At 41.6% G+C, this 27,799-nt stretch overlaps 4 protein-coding genes and 1 long non-coding RNA gene across 9 annotated transcripts in view; 3 read left to right on the forward strand and 2 right to left on the reverse strand.

Moving 5' to 3' along the window:
• LOC135251555 (sodium/calcium exchanger 1-like) overlaps positions 1-5,710 on the reverse strand; it is a 74,453-nt gene extending 68,743 nt beyond the window's left edge. For 2 of the 4 annotated variants that reach the window (XR_010329155.1, XM_064329118.1), the window contains exons 1-2: positions 5,471-5,710; positions 4,133-4,397 (exon numbers count right to left, since the gene is read on the reverse strand). The gene's annotated coding sequence lies outside the window, so the exon portion shown is untranslated. Of the gene's footprint in view, positions 1-4,132; positions 4,398-4,610; positions 4,935-5,041; positions 5,201-5,470 lie in introns of those variants that run through there. The other 2 variants (XM_064329121.1, XM_064329119.1) reach the window with 2 other exon arrangements.
• A 7,862-nt stretch (positions 5,711-13,572) lies between these two features.
• LOC135251557 (bcl2-associated agonist of cell death-like) lies at positions 13,573-17,390 on the forward strand. Its single transcript, XM_064329123.1, has 4 exons — positions 13,573-13,759; positions 16,032-16,160; positions 16,444-16,679; positions 17,025-17,390. The coding sequence occupies exons 2-4, from the start codon at positions 16,040-16,042 to the stop codon at positions 17,160-17,162; spliced, it is 495 nt and encodes a 164-aa protein (XP_064185193.1). The 5' UTR covers positions 13,573-13,759; positions 16,032-16,039; the 3' UTR covers positions 17,163-17,390.
• A 1,319-nt stretch (positions 17,391-18,709) lies between these two features.
• On the reverse strand, positions 18,710-21,002 carry zgc:101765 (uncharacterized protein LOC450036 homolog). Its single transcript, XM_064329122.1, has 2 exons — positions 20,846-21,002; positions 18,710-20,337 (listed from the first exon to the last, which is right to left on the reverse strand). Exon 2 carries the CDS (start codon positions 20,308-20,310, stop codon positions 19,444-19,446), a length of 867 nt encoding a protein of 288 aa, XP_064185192.1. The 5' UTR covers positions 20,311-20,337; positions 20,846-21,002; the 3' UTR covers positions 18,710-19,443.
• Positions 21,003-21,010: 8 nt separating this feature from the next.
• Positions 21,011-22,031, forward strand: LOC135251558 (uncharacterized). The gene is made up of 3 exons (XR_010329156.1): positions 21,011-21,185; positions 21,629-21,744; positions 21,947-22,031. It is a non-coding gene; the product is annotated as an uncharacterized LOC135251558 (long non-coding RNA).
• Positions 22,032-22,264: 233 nt separating this feature from the next.
• LOC135251559 (uncharacterized) lies at positions 22,265-27,799 on the forward strand. 2 transcript variants are annotated; one of them, XM_064329124.1, is made up of 7 exons: positions 22,265-22,556; positions 22,662-22,687; positions 23,686-23,795; positions 25,781-25,955; positions 26,088-26,124; positions 26,374-26,530; positions 27,390-27,798. In XM_064329124.1, the coding sequence occupies exons 1-7, from the start codon at positions 22,307-22,309 to the stop codon at positions 27,433-27,435; spliced, it is 801 nt and encodes a 266-aa protein (XP_064185194.1). In that variant the 5' UTR covers positions 22,265-22,306; the 3' UTR covers positions 27,436-27,798. The 2 variants fall into 2 exon arrangements, with proteins under 2 accessions (XP_064185194.1, XP_064185195.1); XM_064329125.1 differs by lacking the exon at positions 26,374-26,530 and having other exon boundaries at positions 27,390-27,799.

Below are 27,799 nucleotides of genomic sequence, written 5' to 3' on the forward strand. Positions count from 1 at the left end.
TTCAGCACAAAATCCACATCATCCAAGGAAAGGCAGGAACACATCTGGGATTTGAGCTATCTGGGATTTGAGCTTTTAGGCCATACTTTCTTGTACCATTTTATAGTAATCACCATATGCGGAAAATCCAGGTTCAGGAAGCAAAAGTCTTGCCCAGTATTTTGTTCCAATCGCCGGATTTCCCAATTAGCACAATTCTTCTTCTTCAGCCAGGAGGCAGTACCAATTATTTAAATCAGCTGGCTGAGGTTCAGAGCTGGACAAAACACATGGCAGGACTTTTACTTTCTGACCCCTGGACTTTCCATCTCTGATAATCACAAATATGACGTTTTTTTGGCAGTTAGTCCAAACCACAGGTCAAATTAACTCAAATGTATTCCAACCTATTTCATTTCATGAGAGTGATAAGACCTCTCTCTCTGCTATGCGGACTGAGAATATGCAGTTTTTGTGATCTCCCGGAGTAAAAGGGGTCCACTGAAACAAAACTGTGACTGTGGCAGGAAATTGCAAGTGGTTCAGTCTGAATGCAAACTACTAGCTACAGTATTAGCTACGTCTGAGGCCAGGCTCAGACAGCAGACACATAAGATGCACAAGAAGAAAGGATACAGCATTCCAAACCTCTCCCTTCCCTCCTACCCTTAGTGACACTGAGTTCTGATCAGTGTTCTGTGAATAAGCAGATTGGTCACTACTCTACACGCCCCCACCTCTTAATAAGAAATCAACCAATGAAGCAGGGGGAGCGGGAACGCGCATGACCCATGACAATTAGTTAATTTGCTCCAGGGGGGCTACAATGTATCTGGGGTGCATTCAGCTCATTTATCAAAACATGGTTTAGTCATCAAGGGTTACATTAAGCATCTTCAATCATCAAAAACATCATCTCATCACTGTACATATGTCAAAGAGCATTTCTGATACATTTGACAGAGACAAATTCAGCCAATTGTCCAATTAATGTATCACTTAAGTAATTAAACACTGAGACTCTATGACAACTAACAACCATAGGAGGGCAGAAAAGAATAAAACTAAGCAGTAACCACACTGGAGCTCATGGAAAGGAAAAATACAATGGTTCAGTTTGTCTTGAATGACTTTTGTTCCGAACAAACAACAGTTGTTTCCCATTTCACATTTGTTCGATGCTTTTGAAAGTTCTTGTTTCCATTCTGTTAGGAGACAACGGTGTTCTCTGTAAAATTCTTTGTGTAGCTCTCTCAGAAGAAGGTACAAACACACATACACATAAACTTAAGCCCCTTATTCTTCTCATATTTTTATATTTTCATCCTCATGTGGACAGCAGAATCTCTACATCCATCTCCATTCTGATCATTACTCTCCTCCTGTTCCATCTCCAAGCTCCTGCCTTTTCTCCATTTCCACATTCCTGACCCTTCCTTCTCTCTATCTTTTTGGCATCCCCTACCCAACCAAATCATCAAAACCAGTTTATCAGCAAAATACGGCAATTGAAATGTCACACGATCACATCTTTGGTCAAATAAAATATATACAAATAACATGAAATCACACAAATCACACTGGCTTACTTCAGAGCAGTAAAGCAAGAGTGGGATTATGGGTATTTCTACAGTGCCAGTCTCAAATGCCTCGAATTCTCTCATTTTATCATCCCCTGTAATCCAATCATTAAGGAAATCAGCTCAGCATGCATCCAACCCAATCATGCAGACACACATGCACAAAAGTCAATGTACAGCATGCAGCAACATAACATCCCATCTTGGACCCTCATTTTTTCTTCCCTTGTATCTGAAGTAAACCATTTCTTCACATGCTGTTTCTTTGCTATGCTGTTGAGAGGACCTCCAAGGTCCCACATGCAGTACCACATTCCAAGCAGAGATTTTTGTACATGGATAATGAAGCATCCCCTTAAGCCAAATCTCCCTTACCCTATAAGCCAAGTCCTTCTCTCTCAAAAATGCATCAAACAACTGGATGTTCTTCACTGCCCCCCCCCCCAACCCCCTGCCCCCTTGACCACACATAGCAGGCAAGCTAGGCTTCATGTTCACCAAGCCAATGACAGGAGATCTGAGATCTGACAGACTGCCATTCACTTTGAATTTTCAGCACAAGCATATTACATCTACCCACACAGCCCCCAGTGGCTGGGTCTGTGGAGGAAGAATAACATGCAACATTCCTGAGCATAATGATACACTTTAATAATGAACTTAGTTTTCTTTCATTATCGAATAGTATATAAAGACAAATGTAATTATCACAGTCTGTACCTAAACACTGGACATTGTGGCTTTCCTAGTTAAGACTATTTTTCCTTACAAGTATTCGTCTTTTTTTACAATGTACCCAGCTTCAGGAGTCTTGCATATGGTGTTTCACATGCCCAGCTCCTGAAGCCAAGCTCTTACTCACAGTGAATAATCACTTCAGTGACCTGATACTGCAGGTTCTTCCTTAACAACATTGGAACGATCCATCCTTTCCCTGTTGCCTATTCATCTCCTACCAGGCCCTTGTACTAAACTACTTGGGCTACGGCAACACTGTGCTGGCAGCTCTCCCAGGCACAAAAATTCCCATGTCCCTCTTCTCCTCGTCTCCCTTCCACGGCTTCCGCTACATGCCCACTAGTGAAGATCAGCACTGTTGCTAGCCTACCAGGCACCGCAGGGGAGCCATGGCTCCTCCCATTTTTAATCCATCGCATCAGGCTTTACGCCCCCTTTACATATTCTCTGCTTTGCAACTTCTGGACATCTGGCAGATCCTCCCTTCCACCAGTGCAGTATATCAAGAGTAAAACATGTCCAACACCTCTTTTATATCATCGCTAGTAACTATGCATATGATAACCATTAATTCTGTTCTTATAAATCTCTGTTAGTCTAAGTGTATGTCACTGTAATAGGATGTGCATATGTTGCTCTAAAAAAGCCAAGCTATGTGCATATGAATGCAACTTCTACTCTGATGTTACTTTTTACTATGTATTACAATGTTTAATTACTGCATTAGTAATTATGCTATAACCTATGTTCTAGTACCGCTTATAATATGTATTTACTATTGTTTTCAATCACAAAAGTTAGTTAATCTGAACAAGAGCATGTGCCAAAAAGTAATTATATATATATATATATATATATATATATATATATATATATCATTATTATTACTACAACTACTACGACTACTATTATCATTATTTATTTATATACATATGTATTATTTGAAGTGAAGAAACTGTGCTCTGAACAGAACCATCAGAACCTGAAACCAAACCCTCAAACACCACTCCACCATGTGCCTCACAGGATTAGGGATAATGAAACATTATAATGTGCGTGACACACAACCATATAGTCCCATTTGTCATCAGCTAGAAGTCAGTCTCTGTACACAAACCGTATTCAACAGAGAGGAAATCATTTAAGGAGACATTTTTAAAAACCCCATGCCTGAGAAGCTAATAACCACTTAGCCCCATTCAGCAGCTGCTGAATTACTGAATAAATATTTGTATTTTTAACTTTCCCTTCATTCACTTTCCTAATGCACAAAATATAAACACTACTTACACACAATGCAAGCCAACAACTACCATGTCTATTACATCCTTTATAATACCTGTCTGGTGCTCAATTCTGATACATTAAATCCAGAACTGGGCTATTTTTTGAATGACATGCACTGTAAGGTACGTATATATATATATATATATATGCTATATATGAGAGGGAGAGAGAGAGAGAGAGAGAGAGAGAGAGGGGGGGGGAGAGAGAGGGAGGGAGAGAGAGACGAAGGAGGAGGGGAGAAAAAGGGGCTGCATAAGGGAAAGATGATTGATTGATTATTTGAGACTGTCAAATGTTGTTTGGGACTGGGAAATGTTATTTAACTTATGTCATTTTTAATATCCCAAGGGGAATTCAAAAAAGCCCAACCACTTGTGATTTTATTGCACACGTTTAAGCAGATTCCTAGAGCAAAACGCAGTGCTTGGGTGGGTGTTACATTTCCACGGGCTCACAACATAAATTTAAATCAAGTTTTTTCAGCAATCCAAAATCACAAAACAAGTGGATGTGGCAGACACAAAGCAGCAGCACAGACCAGTGCTTACCTTCGGCGTCTTTACAGGAGTACTCCTTCGTGAGAAACAGGTGGTCTCACCGGGTCATGCACTTGCAGTAGCTTAGGGGTCTCTTGTGGCGGGGTGTCGGCTACGTTTAGACCCGCAAGTGATCGCACATATCAGGGGTTATTCCCTAATCTTGACCGGGGATGGGAAGGGGGGCCGAGGGGGCGGGGGCCTTTACTGGGAACCAAGTACCGCGTCCAGCAGGAACGGTGGACACGGGTAGGGGTACCGCTCGTCTCCCAACACCCTAGAATAACAATAAACAGATTAAGTCCATAAATAGACTTGGGAGAATGGGATTATTCGCTAAATCGCTTGTTACGGATAGCTAATATCGTTCTTGGTAAGCAGGCTGGTGATGCGAGCGCAGCGTAGACTATATGTAGCCTATTTGATAGATGATTAATACACAAATGATTAATAGTCCAATTAATCACAATTACAAGAACACACGTCTTACCTGTGCAATGTGCTGTCGGAAATGATTTCATTTAAAAGGGTTTACACTAATATGCGGTTTATCTGCATAGCCGATTCACTACGTTAGCGATGTTCTTACTTTTTTAATTGACATATTTCGTACAGCCGGCAGCAGCCTATGCAATGCCTGTTCGATCCCAGTTATTTGCCCAATTGTTACATGGACGGTACATTAATACCTGTAGACTATAGTCATTTTTTTTTACCAAAAATGAATTGGATGTCTAAAAATAGTTAAGAACACTATTTTTGCCTTTATATTATCGGTGACTACCAATGCATGTCATGTGCCGCTTACTACTAATAGATGCTGTCGAGCATTTGCAGTGTCATGACCCGAATCTTCATACTTTCGCATGTAGGCTATACTGTAACAGCACAGGGGCTGTGCATAGGCTATATGCTACTCACTTGCAACCTCTTTGGTGTTCTTTCTAGCTCTCTTTCCACGAAGCTAAAAACTACAATCTGGTACGGGAAAGTGGGCACCGTAGGCTATGCCAGGTCAATGCGCCGCGTAGCTATTGCAGGCTATATTTCGTTTGGGTAGGGTTGATCCACACGGTCTTGAAAAACGCAGTTTTGGCTTTTGCGGCTTCTTCAAATGGGTACACCTGTAAGTCCCCCGATACAATGAATACTGCCACCAACTCCAGATTCCAAAAAACCCATGATAACCTGGTCCATTCAATTAACTGCTTATTATAAATGCATCTATCTTACGTCAATTTTACACACATGCATTATTTTTAACCATAGTGAATAACTGACCACTTGAACAACCCACAGCTCATTGGGGAATATTGTAAAATTTGAAAGAAAATACGATAACTAACTTACAAGAAGGCCGGTGAAAGGTGAGTTGATTTCGCTTTTCACAATTGTTAGAAGATCTTCGAATCCGCTTGGAATCTATTGTCGGAGCCGACAACGTGCGCATCCATTTCCGCAAACTGTAACAGTCCTTGAGTCGGGCAGTTTCGTTCAAAAGAGAGCATTAATAATAGCAGTGGGAATGCATTCATTTCCCCACCTGGGAAAATAAAAACTAATTGAACCTTTCATCAATTTCAGGTGGACATGTATGGGAATGGAGAGAAGGAGAGGAACTCGAGGAGATTGAGGGAGAGCAGAAAGCGAGTGCGCGATAGAGGCTACAGACTGAATACAAAAAGGGGATAGCGATGCCCTCACATCAGCATCATAACAATAGCTGCATGGACAAGAAGAGGGGATGGACTGAGCGGTTGAGTGTGGGGGAAAAATGAAGAATGTCTGTCTCCTTCTGTATAAATCTCTGTGGACACCGTTTCGCAGACAGCACGGCCAATGCAAGAGAGTAAACACCCCTTTTCAGGATCATGAACGACAGAGGGGGGCGGCTGGAAACAGCCATTAGAAGAACGGCTCTCATGCCGGCACTGCCCATGTGAGAGCACACGGCGCTGACATGAATGGGATCGCGAGTATATGCCTAGCCAACGATTGCAGCTAAATAAAACACCAGGCAATAGAGGAAAATGTGCGTCTTACCATTAACAAGAAACAGCTAACCTCATGTGTTGACCTCGCTCAAATTAAAAATGTTACCGGCCAAATGTATCGATAAATGTATTATTTTATGTGGGCTGAGCAGACATTCTGCTCACCTTCACTGGTGCGTTCTGTTCGATATTGACATCTCACCCATAAACTAGCGCTTAGTACTTAATGGTCATGCTGTGTAAGCACTTGCCAGTTGACATGGCTTTGATTAACTGTTTTCCAAAGTGCTTATTGCAAAAGAGAGCGTTTTCATTTTTTTTTTTCCAAGTATGTTGAATGCAGTGGTGCACCTGAATCTCTACCCACCATACAACCGTCGCTTTGGATAAAAGCGTCTGCCAAATAAATGTAATGTGTCGTCCGTCAGCCTGTTCATCTATTACTGAAAGAGAAAAACTCTGTTTTTCAGCGCTAAAACAACAATTGTATTCAGATATTTCTGTCTGATTAAGTGATACTTGTTATCTTTATCGTCCTTATTATGGAGTTGGAGCTAGAAATTTATTATTTTCGAGTGATACAGCAATTAAGAAATGCCTTCAAACTTACAACACAACCTAATTAACCCACAACCCTGCTTCATTATGTTACCTAGTAGTTTTCCACAATAGAAACCAAGAGGGGATGTGATGTCGTTTCTAAAAAAATAAATAATAGATGAATAGATTGATCTATTAGTATTTGACCAATTATTCAATTGTAGACGACTCATATGAGTCCACTTCTACCTGCCTCTTGGCAGCAACACACTGTCATGAACATTAAAGTGCAACATTGAGATCTAGTTGTAGATCACATATACATTCACTATACTTACGTCATACAAAAATCCATCATAAATTTTAGGACAACATTAACAGATTTGGCCTGGGGGTGCAAAGTTCAGTTAGGCAGTGGTGCACAGAAATTCAGGTATTATCACTATTAGTCGTTTGCTTAGCAGATTTAATTATCCAGGATAATTCCAGATTATCTATTCATGGAGCTGGATATCTAAGCTATACAGCATTGCCCCATCTAGACATCAAACCACTACATTACAAAGCTTATTGTATAAAGAATTGAGTAAGACGAACTCCTGCAAGTGACCAGTCATTTTAGCCAAAAGCCAGGTATCTCTGCCGGGACACTCAAACTTCGCCACAAACAACTTTTTCAGTATGACAACGATGCCATGCAAATCAAGAAGAAATGGTTAACTGGCCACAAAATTATTGTTTTGTAATGGTCATCTCAGTGTCCAGACTTGACCCCAATAAAAAAATTGTTTAGCCTTAGCCATTATACTGCAATCTTATCCTACAAAGGAAGGGTACACAATGTATTCAAAACTACTGCCAGTAATCTTTTTGGGAAATGATTACTTAAACTTTTTTCACCGTGCAGTTTTATGAGTATAAAATTACATAGTTAATTTTTTCCACGCAGTATACAGTATAGCTAATTTCCTGTGTTTATTTATGTAGCCTTTTTGACTCTTGGGGCATGTATAGGGAAAAAAAACATAATAAGGCAACTCTACTCTGTTTTAACAATTTCAGTTTACACCAGTCCCTTCCTGATCTTCTTGATATGCATAATAATTATACTACAGAGCACCAGTTTCCAACATGTTTAGACCTATGATCCAATTTACACTCTCAGTAATCTACAGACAGGGACCCACCGCTATAGGGCAGAACATATATTGATTTAGCCGTTGGTGGATTAGTTGATTAATTTATCCATTTGACCTCAGTGTCCTAGATTGATGACTCAGCCTGGTTGACTGCATTGGAATTATTCCAGCATTCAGGGTGTCAGTGTCACACTGTTAAATCTTTACTATAGGGATCAATGCTGAGAGCCAGGGGGTCAGGTTCCACTCTACCCTCTAATTTCTCTCTGCTGGACTCAGCAACACTGATCTTAGAGCAGACACTGTTGGGTGAGGGAGCAGCCACTGACCTGTTGACATTGCTAAGCACTGATCAAAGATCAGCTTTACTAAGGAGGACAGAGAGGCAGGTCAGATGCATCCCATTTTCACCCCCTGCAAAGTCTCTCAGATTTATGATTTTTTTTGCAACTGGCAATGACGGCAGTCCTGGTTTAGATAGTGGGATAGGATGGTGCTGCACATGAAATGCGTGATACTATTCAGCGCAGAACTTTAATAATTTTGCTAACATAAGAACCCGAACCACACAAAATAGCATCATCTTAAGCCTTTAAGGTGTAACATCAGAAATATGTGATTAGATTGTTCTTAACTGAACATTCTAATGCTGATGTAACAATCGCTACTGGTAATTGAAAGCAGCAGAGCTACTGTAGAAGACTGACTCTTGAGGGTAAAAAAATCCAAAAAACCAACTCTTTAAAAGATGAACTGCAATATCACAAATGCATCTTAAAGATTATAATAGTAAACGGTAACTGTCATAGACACATTTGAATAGTGTGGTGTTTGCTTGAACCAATATTATTTACACTTGAAGTCTTTGCAGAGGACTTTAATCAACAGGAAACACTATTCTGTAATTCTATTTAAAGGGATAGTTAAATTTCTGTTTTTTAATTTTTTTTTTAATTTTTTGATGTGTTTTCAGTTGGCCCAGACAGCTTTTGTACGTAATGAAGGGTATTTTAGATATTTACAGAAGTGTTTCATAAGCCACTGGCTTTACAATTACACTTGAAAAATTTTTACAGCAACTTTATGTGTATGTGTATTGTACATGTACATTATACTTTAAAAACTATGTTTAATCTCATTTTTGATGTTGCCGCAGAAGCTGCTTTTGAGTTACTTTGTGTTTTCTTGCTTTACATTACAATCCCATGAATGCTGTAAGAATGCCACTTCTGTAATTATCTAAAATATTCTTCATTGCACATTCCTGTACCACAGATCTGTATGCCTGTATGACTGGTGATACTTACAACTAGTTCAACCAGAAATATCTTTAAATATCTTAAAAGAACTGTTCTGTATTCACGATAATAATCCGTCACAAGACCATCCCCCATTACAACTCCTATACACAGCAATTATGATAAAGAATAAGTCCACCATAATGCACTGAGCAAATAGCCACATTAAACCCAGAAAATACTCGGCCATGGGTGGGTTGAACAGGGTGGGGTTACTTCAGTCACTGTGATGAATGAGCTGGAGAAGGGAGTGTTGGAGTATAGTGTACAATCATCCATATGGCTCAGAGAACCTTACTAATTTGTGAATTATTTCTCCCCACTCTGGAAGTCAGTGATTTAACTCCCTAAGGCCATGGTACAAACCCATTTTTTGAACCAAGGTAAAATACAGGGATCTGTTTTATTTTGTATTCAAAGCATCACAATTTAGTTTCATGGGATTGTTTGGCAGAATGTGGAACCCGTCTATGGCACTATTCTGACAACCAATTTGGAATGTCATTTTCTAACAGCAACCTAAGATTCCAATCACACACTGTCACAATTCTGTACAGTGCCATCAAGATTCTGTACTAGTTTACCAATTACACATCATGGAAAATTTATCACAGACTATAATATGTCATATTTGATTTAGAAAAAAAACATGACTGACTTTAATGTAACTGCAAAGCTGTCTTTTATCCCCAAAGGTTTGAGAAAATATTCATAGCTGTGTTTGCACATTTTAAAGTGGATCTTGGCACAGCTGAATTTAGCTTTTGGGTTTCCCTCTAGCAATGAGCAGCATCCATTAAATCTAGGGTGAATGTCTCAGGAACAGTCAGACTTAGGGTGGGGACACAAGCCACAGTTCCCTGAATATATCCTAGAGATCAAACTGAAGGTGGGGCTTGGGCTGTATCGATTTAAATGGTGGATAATTATATGTGGCTAAATGCAGCAAAGTGGAAGGTTTTTTGAGGAGAACCACAGACCAAAAAACACATCAGAAACTTCCATCTAAACCTTCCCTCTTATTAACTGCAATGTCACTGACCACACAAACACAGACCTTGTGTTTTACGCACAGATGAAAACTTCATAAATGGAACTCGTGTTATTTAATTGCCCAATCAGAAAAAAATGCCAATACAACGTAATAGCAATGTAACCAGTTTCTTAGTGAGATGGTGCATGATGCAATCACGCCATGTCAAACTGCAAAGTTATATGCTATAATTTACTCAGGCTATTTAAGCATTTGAACTACTGTAAGATGCAATTTACATAATAATACGTTTTGTCTGAAAGGTGGTATCTCAGCTTTCTATATTTTTATGACGGTCCAGGATCTGAATACACGGAAATATCTGTATGAACCTGGAATGTAACACTGAAAAATATCCAAGAATATAAACAGAAACTGAAAAAGTGTTAAATCAAAATATAGTAGAAATGTATTTTTAGACTACCCATATTTAAATGACGTAATCATTGGTACTGTGAACATGTGCATGTATGTGAGGCATGTGCAACACTAAATCTCTTTTACATATTAAATGTGACAATATTAACTTTTTTTCACAAAAGCGTGAACATAAGAGAGAATGGGGGGGGATACACGTGGGTGAAATTGTAAACAGAAATGGAGAGAGGAAGAAAGGACAGGGAAAGAGGGCTATATTCAAAGAATGAAAACCTGGTATTTGTGAATCCAGAAGAAAAACTCTACAATGTTGTGCTGACACAGCCACAAAAATCTTCTGTAACTACGAAGGCAAGTGAAAACTCAGTTTTACAAAATATTGGGTAACATGAATTTAGAAACAGAAAAAATTTGGCAACAAGAATGCCTTTTAAAGGTCTATATACATATATAAGTATCTATATACATTTTTCTCTCATTCTAATCACATTCACATCATGAAAAATTAATGAGAATCTTAATAATCAGGAATACAAAATCTGAGGATAGTGAGGGAAAAGGTTATAACGCGTGCACACACACACACACACACAAACTCATGCATACACACACAACAAGCACACACACACCAGAACACCAGAAATAAGGTAAGTTATGTGCTTAGCTTTTATTCCACATGATAACGGTTAACAATACAAGTATGACTTATTTGAAGGATAAATTTAGAGCATCTCATTTTGTATTCAAACTACTGGCTGTTGCTAGGACCCAAACAGTGAAGTCATTGAATCGCGTTTTCTATCGTATTGCGCCATCTGCTGATGATTTTCATATTACACTAAATGGTTCCCAGAAATAAATGCTTTGCTACCGAGTTTTTCTACGAAGACATGTATGCAGTACCTTACAGCCATGCAGCTTCTAAGTAACTGTGGTTTTAATTTTACGTCGTTCCGTTCATTCAGATCTCATTGACACCGTTGGTAGGAATCCAGCAACACCTATAGGTCTGCTTTGTGTATACCAACCAGCACGGTAACGGTTTGCAAATCAGCACTAAATCGGCAGCAGGACCATTTGATTACTGCTTTGCTTTCTCGGGTCAGTTCATACTCACTTCGACTGCCTCACCTCGAATGACCGCTGCAATGCCGCAGGCAGGCAATTACAACGCTATATAAAGTTGGCCAAACGATCTGTGTGTGAATGTTTGCATATTCACTTTACATAATACTGCGATCTCAACAAAAACGTTACAGAAAGTAGCCACAACTCAACTTTAATGAGACCACGTCTCAGGTGTGACATGCATTTGGGCCAGGTTTGGCCCAGAATCCAAATGCCGTGGCAAACCTTAAATGTGGCTGGTTTTGCAAATGTGAGATGAGCATTGATGTTTCTCTTGGTTAGCAGTGGTTTCTACCTTGCTACTCTACCATGAATCCCATTTTTGCCCTATCTCTTTCTTATTGCGGAGTCGTGAACACTGACCTTAACTGAGGCTAGCAATTTTTTGTATGTTTTTCTGGGATCTTTTGTGCCAACCATTCACCTTGCACAACTGAACCTCTCCCTGCATCTTCAGTACCATCTCTATGAGCTCACATTAATGTAACCTCTTCCCATTTTGCTTCCAGTCAGTTTCTGTGGGAATGTCAGCATGCCCTGATACGAGGTTTGTCTTTAGCCAGCCATTCAGCATTAGCATATTGGGCTATAGACACTGATACCTTCATTCTCGGACTGTCGATTATGTCACAATAGGATATACTGATATTGAACAATGGTTGGGATGCATCCAAATGGTCTCCTCCCTTATATGTTTTGTCTATCACTGTATTCTGTTTCTAGGCATAATTCATGCAGGTTCTTTACATTGTGTTACATTACATTTATTTGGCAGACGCTTTTATCCACAGTGACGTGCAGTAAGTGCAAACCGAAGGTCATTGGAACAACTGCAAAACACAGGTTCGATAAGAGTAATGTTAAGTCTAACTAGGAAGCATGACAACAAGCTACAATATCAAGATAACAATACAAGTGCAATAAGTGCTAGATGGATGTACATGTAATATAAAAGTAGTACAGGAGGTACATGTGTATCATTCTTTCTTTCTGGTCAGAGGGACAGAAAATATGATGCAAGTGTTTTTACTAGATGAGTTTTTCAAACTTGGTCATTTGATTTTTAAAGAATGAAATGAATGTATATTTTTGGGGAAATATTGTAGCCAAAATCATTTGTTGTATTTTAATTGCCTGCCCAGTGAGAATTACCCTATTTAGCATCGTCAAAAGTTTGACACAGATTCACTGACTGAATACTAACACCCAAATAAGTTTAAATAAGTTGAAGATTTTGTGTTAGTTGAAATGATTATGACTCATAGGAGATTGCGGACACAGAGTGGCCTGATAGTGAATAGAACAGCAGAGCCAACAACTGTGCCTGCTATTTTTATGGAGGGGGAAGGGTTCTGAGAGGCCACAGGGGATATCAAGTAAAAACATATCTTTTAAGCAGGGACAGGGGTGAGGTCTTCTGACACAGGATAAACATTTAAAAAAACTAGGTAGCCTATATTCGAGAGTAAGTTTAGATTGACATGATTAGAGTGAGGTGGGGTTTGTAGCATGGGTAAGCTGAAAATCCAGTTTGCAGGAGTTTGTCCAGTTTGCTTCTTTTTTTTTTTTTTTTAAATTAAAGACACCTCTTTTTCGTTTAATCTACATCGAGGCAATGCCATTTCGTAGGATGTTGTGTAATACATGGTTGTTATGAAGTCAAGATAGGACAAGTTTTTAAAGAATGGCATATTGAATCCTATGTTTATATTTATAATTAAAAGTTTTTAATCTATTGATATTGCATTCAGGTTGTTAGTCCTGTTCGGTCAAATTCTCTTTCTAAAACTACAGCAAGTGTGACTCCACATATTAGGTTTTGTGTGATTTTATGCGGGCTGAAGTGTTTTTATGCGCTTCTACATTGTATAGTACGGGCCAGCCGCCGAAGTAAACAAAGCACGAAAGCAGTCCTAGCTCGCAACAGTGACGCTGTCTGAATGGCCAGTCAAAATGCATTGGCAGTGTGCTCAGATTGGACGGATATTGTTGTAGAGCGATACGATATCATGCCTGCGACCCGATTGGAGGAGAGAAGTGAAACTGTACAGCAAACGGCCCAAGGCTGTAACAACGCCAAAGGAAAAGGCAGCTCTGCCGGGACAACATTGTCAATCAGCCGAATTCTGGTAAGACAATTTATATGAAGTAAGCGATCAATAAGTAGCTGCAACGTACTGTTGTAATATAATTCCATTCGTGTATGCAACTGTTGAACGTTTCGAATCTTTATTGTAGTGCACCCGTAGGGAACTATTAGTTGGGTGTGTGCCAGTTCACTGTTTCAAGTTGTCACGCAAGGAAGTCGATATAAAATGTGCAGCCTTGCGAACTAGCTTTCTGACAAGCTACAGTTGAAATATACTGTAAATAGGCGGAAAGAGAACGTTTCCATGGATAATGGAAACATTGTTTTAGGAAGAGGCAGAAAAAGATTCCGTCGACCGGTCATCTCTCAGCACACATTCTTCAAGTCGGTTCTTAAAAATTAGATAGCTAACATGAGCTCGGTAACGTCAGCCATATATTATTTTATAGCCTTTACAATAACTTGTATGTTAATGTGACAGTTTAATCCTTTGAAATATTCCGATGAATAATATAAAATGGTAAATTGTAATTGTTGCATGTCAGCCAGCTCGCTAAAGTAGCCTACTAGCCTACTGAAGTTAGGTGTTTGTAACTAGCAGGCTACTTTTCGTTTGAAAAGTTCTGTTCTGGTTTTCAAATAATAACGCTTAATCTAAGCGTTAGTAATAAATAAGATCTAAAGAAATGACTCAATTTAAAGAGCATTTGTCCTAAAAGAAACTTGTCATTGAGTTATGGCAGTCAGAGATGTCAGAGAGTTCATTGTGTGCACACATGATTTAAAATGTTGATTGTGAATCCTTTTAAATCAGGAAAGTGAAAGGAAACAGTACGACACCATTCAAGAGAAAGATACTTAAATGTAATTGACACTGTGACATTTAAGGGAGCTTGAACATTAAGGAAATACTTGTTAGAAGCAGTAAACAAGCCCTGCTGGTCAACCATTCCATGCTCAAAAATCTTAGTAAGATCAGAATTTCTCTCTTCCAAAGTTCTTCTTACCTACAGTACATTACTGTGTGTGACAAACCTGATTCATGTTGCTTTTGGAATACTGGAGCAGATCACATTGTCACTGACGGTCAGGGTTGTTCACAGCCAGCAGTTTGAAATCTGTTAACACAATAATAGTGAAAAACAGTGTGTCAATAGCCAAAAGCTATAGGTTACCACAAGTTTCGGCAGGATTGAGACATCCCACGCTCCGTATTCACATGAGTGTGCTGCCAGTTCCGCTATGGTTCTCCTGAGGATTCAGCTAGATTACAGCTAATAACCACATTATCATCAGTGTGGCACCCAGGTCAACAACAGTCATGTGTACAGTTTTGTAGTGACTAGACACTCAGCACCCAGATCATTACGTTGTGAAATGGTCAGTTTTACATAACTATCTGTGTATCGCTTATTAGCACATCAGCTGCACACATGCTATTGTCCATTGAGGTGTGTGTAAGGTCTACACAGAGCCTTAATTCATTACTAATACAGTCAGCTCCAGTTCTGGCGAATCTCAACTTTCTGTTGTTGGTTTGATGAGCACTGAGACCCTGTATGGTTGTTTCCCATGAATATGATGACTGCAGTCACCATCTCAGTGTTGCAATGTTGATGCTTCAGGCATTGCAGCCTTACTTCTCATTATTTTTGTGCCCCTTATTTAGGGTCTTTCATGAGTTATTTTGTGGTTTAAACTACGAAAATTAAGTTCATGTAACTGTACAGCAGAATGTACAGCAATAATATGCCTCCATACGTTCTACATGTTAAATGTCACCTGATTATTTGTTTTAAAAACTGCTTTATCTTGGCACATGCAACCTGAGAATACTGTGCTCAAGCAAATAAATACTGGCTAGATTTAAAAAAATGGATATTCATGTCTATAATCATGAAGAAACGCTATGAGATTTGTGTGTCCATTCATGGACAGACCCTGAAAATCTAGCTGCACAAGCTGGTTTGGAGATACTGAAAGTTTATTTTCTTACTTTAAATTACAAACTCACAAAAGACTCTATGACAGCCATTATGAAGCCAGCAATTCTTCAGACACTTCTGCAAGTATTTAAAATATTCTTCATACTTCAGTCTTCCTGTCTGATTTTATCTAATGAATTCTGAATAACGACACTGAGAAATTAAGCATGTTAAATTATGTATTCATGAATAGCCCTTAATCTCATAACTGACAGTCCAACAGTTTGCACATGTTTATTATGTGAAAAGTGGTGATGTATCTCTCCATCTCCACTCCCCCATCTCCATTTCACCCTGTTCCCTGTCCTCTTATGTCCTTCTGTGCAGATGTCACTATGAATCACATGTTCACTATTTCGGACAATGAATCAGAGAACTCTGATGATGCAGCAGAAGCTGACCAATCAAAGGGCAAACCAGGAGACGAAGTCACCTTGCCAGACATCACCCTGTCAGGTGAGATATAAGGTTTGCCAAGGTTTGAAACAATCTAAGAACCATTTCTCTATGACCTATAGAAATGCAGACATGGCAAGTCAAAGTCCTGCTACGGTAATTTGCTCAACGTTTGTTTGCCCATATCTCACATAATAATTATCTGAGACAAGCGTAATTTCGGTTCCAGTGGTTTCTCATAAGACCAAATATGCGCGCCAAACCGCATTAAAATCCCTGACGATGCGGCCCACAAGTGTGTCGGTTGACCTGGACTCACCCGTCCGTTCTGTGTCCCGATCAGCGCCGGCACACGACCGACTGAGGATGTACTCGGATTCCCAAGCTTCCACGGGGAGCCAAGCGGAAGACGGCGACTTGCCCGGAGGAGCCGTGTTCGATGAGGGCGGAGGGGCCGCCGAGACGCCGCCAATACGCGGACGCTCGCGGTCGGCACCGCCTCAGCTGTGGGCGGCAATGCGATACGGACGGCAGCTGAGGCGCATGAGCGACGAGTTCGACACCTTGATGGACAAAGGGGTGAGGAAGTGGGTGTTGGAAGCGTGCGGAGGAGCAATGGGGGGGATGACGGCACTCGCCCACATTTCATTCGGTTGTTTCCCCACTGTGTTTATTGAGGATTCTGGGAGTACTAGTTTTCTTACATTTAAAAATGCCAGACCTAGGCATGAATCTCCATTGTAGTGACCTTCTTGTTTTTTTTTTTTTATTTGACACTGTATCAACTTTCTGCTTTACTCTGCCTCTTTGGCCATAACGGATCAGACAAGTTAAGTGAAATCAGCAAAATGCGTAACATCAGCTTCCTCCTCCCCTCCCTTACTCCTACCCTTCCCTTCGCCTGCTCTATTCCACCCCCTGCAGGAGATGAAGAAATTGCAGAAAGCAGCGGCCTCTAAGTGGATGCGTCCCTCCCTCAGCTGGTTTGCTTTCTGGAGACGCAGGGACTCTGACACCGATGTAAACAGCAACGGCTCTGGAACGGACAGGTCTGCAGACTAATGGAGGGAAGGGAGGAAGAGTGGGAGGAAGAGAGCAGCGGGAGGGACTGCTCAAAGTTACCAAAAACCAGGGCAGAGACTGCAACTCAGGACCAGCTTATTTAGAGCACAGGAGAATGGGGGTGGGAAGGTGGGGGGGGGGGGGTGTTTTACCAGCACTCCGACCCCCAGGTTGACAAATGACTGTTCCTTAAGTAAACGCTATGCAAAAAATAATAGGAAAAAAAAATGGTTTTGGCTTTCAGACTGTTATATTTACGGTGGGACTTTAAAATTATTATTTTTTTAAACCAACAGCTTTAAAAGAAAAAAAACAATCTTGTTAACTGACAATCTTTCTTTCAATGCTAAATGGAATGCAATGGGAGGGAACAAACATTTCCTAAGAAATGTCCTACCTTTTATATGAAAAATTTGCTAAGAATTCTATATCATAGGATAAGATAATGCTATGTTGCTGGGGAAGAGTGCCTAAGAATAAACGGGTTGTGGAGTATGAATTTTCTGCACATCAAATGTAGAGACCTCCCAATGTAAATACATTTCTGATACTTTAATGACTCATTGTAAAACTGGTGAAGCCTGCTGTGAACGAAAGGAAACTGTAATTGTCTATGTTTGTGTGCGCTCATGTGTTTTCCTAACCTATGACATGCGTTAGAAGACTCTGGTCACAGTCTGGATCCATATCAATTTTACTGGTTAAGAGCAACAGTCCAGCATTGCCAGTACTGATGGAAAGTATGGGCAGTGCAGACTGTGTGCCACTAATACAGCTGCCGTGTCCAAGAATAAACATAATCAGCCTATCTCCATCCAAAAATGTGTGATTTCAAATGGGGTTTAGTCCTCCAACTCCTTTCAGTCTTCTCTGGTTAATACAGCTGGGGAGGGTTTACCCCCACCACCCCACCACTTTCAGTTTACAGCACTAAACTTTGCTTTCTTGGCTGATTTGGGATTTAAAACATTGGCTGTGTAATTCCAGGATGTAATTCTATTTTTAAATTAAAAAGATATTCAAAGTGCAGGCCCAGTCTGTAAAGCAGGAGGATTGGATGCCATCAGTTGGCCTAGATTAGGGCTGATCAGGGTCTGTGAAACAGGCATTTCCTCACTGCGCGGGTTTCTTTCACTTCTGGATGTTGGGGTCCCCACATAAACATGCAATCTGTGCACCCCTTAAAGGATCCAACATGACGTGTGACACGAGTCTTGCTCTTATCATTTAATATTACTTGAAACTGGTGTGTATGGGACTAAAATCTTGAAAATGTATGCTTTTTTAAAACTTTTGTAAATGCATTTTCTTTATAGGTGTATGGTAAAATAAAGGGATTTCTGACTGTAAATTGCCTTGTATTTAGATTTGATTTCTTTGAATGTCTTCAAAAATGAATGTAGGCCTATTCTATCTAGAGCTTGTAGGGAAAATGCACTACTGTCCAAATTATTACACTGCTACAAAGCTGAAAAATAATTTAGCATGACAGACCTAGACTGATTTATTCTTATTATTATTCAAGATAAAAACCACAAAGTCCAATACATAATTCATGAAATATTTTTACCACAAGCCACTTTTGGTCAACTGTAGTTTATACAACAAAAATACTGCAAAACTAAAATGTCCAAGTAAGTCATTGAGGGCTGAGCTGGAATAAACAAAGGTGACGAGAGCACAGGGTGCTGCATCTTAATTATACTGAAATGCAGAGGGAGGTAACCCTAATCCTACAAGGGTTTCGAGTTTCCAGTCCGAAGCTGTGAAGTTGCCATGAGGACCAAACATCACTCGCTGTGGTGGTTTAACAGAACCTCAATAAAACAAATATTAATTAACACAACACTGATTTTTTTTAAAAATGTGCCACAACCAGAATTACAAATCCACCTTGTTATGTCTGTCACAACCTAGATTTGCAGCCATCCCATAAAGAATGGTATTAATCAGCTATAGTGGAAGCAGTTGGCCTAGAGTTACCACTAGGACAGGTGAAATATTCTCTACCTCATCCAAAATGGAACACAAGACACTGGAACAAGAACTGAGTCCCTCCTCTGGTCCCAGAAGGTTGAAAACTAGCAGGTTCCTCAGGTTCCATGAATCTATTCCAAACCTGGTGTGAGAAGGTGAATACCTTCAGTAGAAGTCAAGGCCAGCTTAATGGGATTCCACTTAGATAGTGAGTGAATGATCACAACCTCACTGCAGACACTGGCTCTCTATGAGCCATAGTCTGTAATGGGCAGTCACGTAGCCCATCTGGGAGAGTACGGTTCTAGGCCACTACTGAGGGGTCCCAGCAGTACTTTTCCCCACAGTCCAGGGCAGACAGCCTCCCCATGTCCTCCTCACTCAGGTGGAAGTCGAAGACCCGCCCGTTCTCCCCAACCCTCTCCGGCTGCGAGGACTTGGGCAGCACAGGCACACCCTGCTGCACGGCCCACCGGAGCAGCACCTGGGCTGGGGTGCGCCCGCACCCCGCGGCCACGGCCAGCACGTCAGGGTCCGACAGCAGGGCCCCAGCCCCCAGGGAGGAGTAGGCCTGGAAGCAGACGCCTGCCTCCCTGCAGAGTGCCCTCAGCTCCCCCTGGGCCAGCTTCGGGTGGAACTCCACCTGGAGCACAGCAGGAGGCACCCGGCACACCCGCAGCAGCTCCTTCAGGTGCCCAGGGGTGTAGTTGGAGACCCCGATGGCCCGGAACTTTTTGTCAGCGTGGAACTGCTCCAGCGCCGCCCAGCTCTCGGCGCGGTTCCTGGGGTTCTGCTGGTCTCCCACAGGCAGGCCCTGGGTGCCAGGCCAGTGGACCAGGTAAAGGTCGATGTACTCCAGCCCCAGCTGCTCCAGGCTCCGCGCGCACCCCTCCCTGGCCCTGTGGCCTTGGTCCCGCGGTCCCAGCTTGCTGGTGATGAAGACGTCACCGCGGCTAAGGCCGTGCTTGGGCAGAAGGTCCCTGAGGGCGCGGCCCAGCTCAGCCTCGTTCCGGTACACGGCCGCCGTGTCGAAAGCGCGGTAACCCGCAGCCAGCGCCGCGTCGATGACCCGCTGAGTCTCCTCTGGGCCTCTGAGGCGGAAGGTACCCAGGCCCAGGAGGGGCATCTGCGCCCCTGTGTTCAGCAGGACTGTGGGCTGCTGTTCTGCCATTAGTGAGCCGCAGCACAGAAGTAGGCACTGGAAAATAAGTTAAAAATCAAAAGTGGATGCAAACATTCCCCACCATTATGAAGCATACAATGTAATGTATTACATTGTGTAATGGTGGGGAATGCATATTTAAAGTATACAAAGTATACAATTTACTGAAAATATGAGTTACTCCATCTTCAACAGCCAAGAACTGTTGTGTATAAACAGAACGTGTAGAGTTTAGAATAACCAAGGTCTTACAGATAAATAAGGAAAAATGCCTCTGCCCTGACTGTCTTCATTGTTCCATCCAAAAAAGGCACAAACCTTAGCCAATAAATTTATTACAGAAGAGCACACTACAATAGACAGAACATTAGACTTGCCAAGCAGCATAAAATTCAATTCTGAATTTGGATAATGACTACTTATGTTTATATAGGTATGGCCTAGTTCGTTCGTTATGTCTACAACTTGCCAGCGAGCGCATGTAAATCAGATGTAAAAGTACATGTTTAAATTATTTTAAAACGGCACTCTGTTATCGACTTACATTACGGACGCCAGGAGTTCACTAGAACGATGACTACTGCACTAACCAGTTTGGAAACACGCCGTCTTGTTTTGCGCGTGCATTCAAGTCAGTTGACCTTGATCATGTGACAAGTTAGATCGAACATCCTGGTTTCCATCACCATAGAAACATCAGCAGGAAGTCGTTGGAATGGTTGAATAACTGGCCAATCGAATTTGTGAAAGAAACTAGGAGGCGGGAAGTCATTTGGATAAGACATGGCGATGTTCGATACAGAAACTCGTTAGAATTTTTAACCATTTACATTCTGGATTTCCCCGCATTGAATTATTGGGCGCAGTCTTTTCGGCGTAGTACGGTAAGTTTTTCTCTTGGATGGGTGTGGTCGAAATTGAATTACTCACAGTCTTTAAAATACGTATCATACTAGTCATCTCAGAAATCACCGTAAACTAATTTGGAAACTCCACAGCGAGCACGCGCTTACTGTGTTGGCAGACAATTTTAATTTACCCCTAGTTATTTCTTATTGCATCAAACTATTTATACTGATTAGCTAGTTCATCTAGTTTAATCATTCTAATAGTATTTTATCTCATATGATTTTTATTCCATTCGCTAAAGCTTACTGCCTGGAGTACCAGCTACATTAGCTATTAGCTAACGTGAGCTTGCATGCAAAACTGTATCTATATACAGAAATGAATTAAAATGGCATGCAATTACAACCCTAATTCCATAATAACAATAATAATAATAAAAATAATCATAATCATAATAAATGAATATGTGGTTGAGCAGCGCCCCCAGTTGACCATGCCCGTCCAGTCATTCTCCTTCCCCCTCCCTGAGACCCGCTTCTTCCGAGCTGGACGCCACGTCTACAAGTTCAAGATCAAGAGCGGCAGCAAATGCAGGCGAGAAAAATCGTCACAGCTTTACAGCACAGCTGACGCATCACTTGTGTCCATAGACAAATTCTGTTTTCACAATAAAGTTTTCTGCCTGTGGCTGTCCTGGTGTGGCTATGACAAGGTTACACTTTGTGTAACTACACTGAATGGCCAGGCTTGTCCTGTGTGTCTCATCTCTTTTTTGGTGCTTTTTATTATGTTTTAGTGATGAGATTATCAACGATGAGCACACCACGCAGGAGCTTGAGGTAAAGAGGAGACAGATTCTACATTAGAGCATTCACAGGGAAAAGCAGAACTCATTGGCCAAGCTTTCCTGTTTCTTTCAGATGTCTCGGTGAGTTGACTCACAAACTGGGAAATGCCTCGAGCCTTCGTCACAAAGCACTTCATGTTTCCTGTTGCTTTCAGAAAGATCATCTGTCCGTGGGTCCACAAGCTGCAGCCTCCAAGCCCGTGCAAAAGCATTAGCCATCTTTGCCCTTACTTTAAAAAAGACATGTTATGATAATGATAGATGAAACAATATAAATTTCCCATTTTAGCATACACTATAGCTCATAACATGTGTTGGTTATTAAGAACAGCCTTGTTTGCTAATCTTTATCATGGCTCTGAAATCATCTTGGAGTGTACTGTAATGCGTATTGAAACGTGGGTGAGATGTTGGCTTGACCATGCTGAACCAACAGACAAGAGCAGGTGGGAAAGGGTCTCTGAGCTACAGTTCCAGCAGGGTGGGCTGATGCTGACGCCCTACCCTTTCCTCCTCACACTCTACCTGGAAACCCACGATGGCCTGCATGCGCACACAGGTACGCACGTGTCCACTGTTTAATTTAGAACAGAGTTCTTCTACGCTTCTATGCTGCAGTCCAAATGCTCTACACTCAGTGTCTCATACTGCTTCTCTCCTTCAGCTAAGCAGTCCGGGGCCTGGACACCGGTGAGTCAGCATCCTCTATTGATTTACATTTCCCATTCACCTGTGTGATTCTCAAGCATCATTACCTATGAAGGAAGCCAGGATCTCCATTATTTCCCAAGGTTTCCTATGCTAAAGATGTGTTTTTATGTGGAGCAGCTTGTTTGCTGCTGCTGCCTGCAGTGCGCATGATGTCCTGATATTGTATGGGAGCATGAAATCTGTAATGTTTCATTTGCAGTGAATTCAATGGTCCGTAGTGACGTAGCAAGCACGCAGGCTTAGTTGCTACTTTGTCCTCTGAAGAAAACTAGACAAAAAATGAACCAGTAGAGGGCGCTCTTCTAGCTCAGTGAAGAACAATCCAGTCATAAATCACAGTCTTTATATATGACGTTAAATGTGTACTGCGGACAAAGTCTCCTCCGTCTTTGTCTAATTTTTAACTACATTTTTTATGGTTTATCGTGTGTTTATTTTCATTGTGAAGCACTTTGGGCTGCAATTCATTGCACAAAAATATGCTATAGAAATAAACATAATAATAATAATTATTATTATTATTAGTAGAAGTAGTAGTAGTAGTAGCTGTAGTAATAGTAGTATATATCTGTAAGGTCCTGTTATACCAGATAGAAAATTGTCCCCAACTGGGCCACTAAAATCTTTTTTGGAGCAATGTTTTCCCAGGAGGTGTCTAAGTCAAGTACTAACCAGGCTCAGCCACTATTAGCTTCAGGCGCCTGTGCTGTTGACTCACATTTATCACGCATGAGATGCATTAACTCTTTTGCCTCACTGATAATAATCATCCTGAAATTCTTATGGTATATGTTGGATTCCACACATCTTTAGAATGTACTGTGCTTCAGTGTGCGTCTGTGTCATTTTTTATCTTTGAAACAATATTAAGATGTTAGAGCCTTTGGCTGTGGTGTCTTTCCTGTCATGTGGATTTTTTGATATCAGAAACCTTAGTGAGTCGGGTTCAGTGTGTGACTCGTGTGTCTGCTGCACAGGTGAGAGCAGCAGAACAGGGTGCACTTCCTCTGCCTCCGAGCCTCACCTGTCAGCACAAGCGCAGTAGGACTGAGCAGCCACCAGGGGGCTCTCCAACTCAGCGCAGATGGTGGGAATGATTCCTTACATGGACTGAAGTTGAATGTTCCTGATGGTGCACTGTACACTAAAACACTCACAGTCGTGTGTTTAATATTGAGTTTGTTTGTACATCTGTATTCCTCCTTTTCTTAATGCCTTTCATACTTGCATGTCACTGCACAACTTTTTAATTGCATTCCCACTGCAACTGTCTTTTTCATTTTGTATGAAAATGTCTCCCTCTTTTATCTCAGTCTGGCTTTCTTCTTCCTCCACCTCTGGCTATAGCCCAGATTTGCAGCTAGGGAAGGGGACGGCGGCGGCGGCGTCCGTCGTTCACAGTAATTAAGTCTTTATCTGCAGTTATGAAACAGGCAGATCGCGCTGCCTTTGTCTGCTGAGCCTCGACGCTGGGCGCCGTTTCAATCAAACTGTCAGTCAAGCAGTGGGCCGCAAATGATAATTTAGCTAAAAAAGAGAGGGAGGGAGAGAGAGAGAGAGAGAGAGACTGAGCTCAAGCAGAAACCGAGCACAGATGAAAAAAACTACACAGAGAACAGAAGCAGAGAGCTAATTTTAAAATCTTCACGTACACTTTCCTGATTGTACCCTGAAGCCATCGCTGTTTTGGCCGCTACACTCAAGCACTCAAGCACTTTCAAGGAGTTTATACAAGTTAGTCGGGATGACAACAAAGTGAAGCAAAAAAAAGCAATGTGAAGAGACATATGCTTGCGGTACATGTGAGCTGTTATTATGAGCTAAAATCATTTCAGTGGAGTGTTAAATTAAAAGAGGAAATTGCAAACAGTCCAAGGTAAAGGATTTATGGATAGAGGCTCTGGGGTGTGCTCCAAGGGACAAATTGAAACTCTGTAGATGTGTGTGTGTGTGTGTGTGTGTGTGTGTGGCTGTGTGTGTGAGTGTGGGCGTACAAATGTATATGTCTCTCAATCCTTGTTAGCATTTATGTACTTGGATGTCAATCTGTCAACAAATGTTTGTGTTTATATAACTGTGTGGGGCTGTGTGTCAGTGATTGTGTTTGTGAGGTCTTTCTGCCTGCATTTGTGGTGTATGTGTGTACCTGGGTATGTCTACGAATAACAGATTGTGAATGTCTAGTTGTGTGTCTGTTTTTCTCTCAAAGCAGCTGTACATACTGTAGCATACAATGTGTGTGTCTTTGTGTGTGTGTGTGTGTGTGAGTAACTGGGTGCGTCTGTCAGTGAGTGTGTGTGTGTCAGTAACTGTGTGTCTGTCAGTGAGTGTGTGTGTGTGTGTCTCAGTAACTGTGTGTGTCTGTCAGTGAGTGTGTGTGTGTGTGTCTCCTTAACTGTGTGCGTCTGTCAGTGAGCGTGTGTGTGTTTTTCTGTCAGTAGACGTGTGTGGTTTTGTGTGTGTCGTGTGTGTGTGCGTAACTGTGTGTCTGTCAGTGAGTGTGTGTGTTCAGTAACTGTGTGCTGTCTGTGTTGTCAGTGTGATGATGTGTGTGTGTCTCAGTAACTGTGTGTGTCTGTCAGTGAGCGTGTGTGTGTGTGTTAGTAACTGTGTGTGTGTGTGTGTGTATGTGTTTCAGTAACTGTGTGTGTCAGTGAGCGTGTGTGTGTGTGTCAGTGAGCTGTGTGTGTGTGTAGGGGTGTGTGTGTGTAGTAGCTTTGGTGGTTGTGTGTGTGTGTGTGTGTGTGTGTTCAGTAACTGTGTGTGTCTGTCGTGATGTGTGTGTGTGTGTGTTGTCGTGCGCTTGTGTGTGGTCGTCATGTTGGGTGTGTGCTCCTAACTGTGCATCTTCAAGGTTGTGTGTGTGGTTCTTTGGCGCTCTCAGTACGGCAGTACACTACAGTCCTGGGGCTGTTCAGCTTCCAAACCCGCGCCTGACAAGCCTTTGATTTCGGCGTTTAGCGCGCCGGAAAGGGAGCCGAACCGGGACGTGTGCCGACAGACGGCGGCGGTTCAGCAAAGCCCCGCGCGGCGGCCATGACAATAACCGCCCTGTCTCCTCTCCCCCCCCAGCGGGGGCGCCCGGCCGCCCCCAGAGAGGACCACTGGAGCCGAAACGATGGCTGGAGACAGGAGGGTGTGTCTCCCCGCCAAACGAAGGCCCGCGGTGTCTACCCATCATGCCCCGACAGCGCTCCGCCCTGTTACTGCCGCGCATGACCACCGCCTGACACACAGGCGCACTCAGGTGGGATAACTGCGCTGATCGTCCTAACAGAAAGAGGAAACACGGTGTCATTGTAATTATAAATGCTTACCGTAATTTGCAATTGATTCAGGCGCACACTCGTTTTTTATATCATTCTTTTCTTCTGTTCAGGTTCCAGGACATTTAGCAGCGGTTAACACCGCCCCAGGTAACATGTTCTCTCGCGCGCGTGCACACACACACACACACACACACACACAGACTCACACATACAATGCTGCTAGCTGCAATTCATTATTTCCGCGGTAGTGTCTTGTAGAAAGAAGCTCCAGGTTTCAGCGCCAAGCCAAACATGACAATATTGATTGATTTCGGTGATTGGTTGGCTAATTGGTCTTTGATTAGACTGGACAAATGCCTATGGGCCTTGGTCTCTTCTGTCCCACCACCATTTTAGTCAGCAGTGCTGTGATACAGACAGAAGGGTGGGAGGAAGGAGGGGCTGAGAGTGAAGGGGAGGGGCTTACCAGGACTGCAGAGCAGGGTGAACCTGAAGGACCCGCCCCCAGTGACTCCGAGACAGGCCAGCCAGGTGTTCTTACCAGCTTTGCCAGGTGAGACCCCACCTGCACGTGGGACTATGTGTCAACAGGTGTCCCTGAGGAGGGCTGGAGAGGTGCAGTGTGGGTCACTGGGATCTGTAGGAAAACCCAAAGGGACCTGAACCAAAGCAGCCCATCACAGATTACACACTATATCACATAAACCATGCTATCCTGTCTAATCAAATTATGTCATTTGTGTTATTTATCAGAAATGATTTATGTAATATCTTATCTAAGGTGTTCCTGTAAGAAATCTCATGAAGCATTTATACGGAATATGTGCTGTGAAAATATTTTTATTAACAGGATTACATCAAATACAATTGAATCTTTTAAAAGAAATTATGTGACGTGACAGCTCATGAATTCATCTGAGATTTATAGCTGTTGCTCATTTGTGTATATGTATATACACACACTGTCGATAATATATTGTGAAGTATAAATGTATGAATTCATCATATTATTTGATCAGTTTTGAAATATTGTTTTATTTCTTTTGGAAATTAGGTTTATATATAATTAATCATCAACGAGTGTGGTAAAAACCAGCTTCAGGGGGAAAAGAGCACATATCCAGTGTAGTGAAGAATGGGTCATAATGGCAGGAATAAGCCAACTGTCTGTCTTAAGTATTTACAGTGAGCTTTGCATTTAAGGAGTGCAATTTCGATTTAAATCATTTTTACACAGTATTTCACTGCAGTGCATTATCTAATCAACTGCACTGTCTGTGCAAAACTGCATTCATTTAAAAAATGAACCTATTAATATTTATATAAACGTCCTACTAATGGTAAAAATGAATGAGCTTTATCCTGAACTTTACCTCACCTTCCTTGCTCTGTGTCTATCGTTCCATCTCCAGGAAACTGTTTCCCTTCTCCCTGTTCGTTAGAAGCTGGAGGAAATAGAGGGAGCACTTTTTCGCTTGTTTTACTGTTCCAGTGTGACCATTTTCCTAAATTATAAAATGCAAAAAAGGCAAGCACTACGGTAGATAACTGCATTGTCATCAAAAGGTTTAAATGCCAGCATTTTTTTTTAAACTAGAAGAGCCATGAGTCTTCTGTTCACTGTTTGTCAACAGGTAATTTTATGGCACCACAGCAAATTAAGTTAATTTCATTAGTAGATTATTCAGTATGTTTTAAATTCTGTTTTGGTTGTAGCTGTTATTACATGCCAGTAGAATTAGTAATATTAGTTATAATTGAATAAAACCACATTTTTAGTGTCTGTTAATTGTGTATTTTCTACTTGTATTGTAAATGTATA

Source organism: Anguilla rostrata, chromosome 3, assembly GCF_018555375.3.
Source record: "Anguilla rostrata isolate EN2019 chromosome 3, ASM1855537v3, whole genome shotgun sequence".
Classification (NCBI taxonomy): Eukaryota; Metazoa; Chordata; class Actinopteri; order Anguilliformes; family Anguillidae; genus Anguilla; species Anguilla rostrata.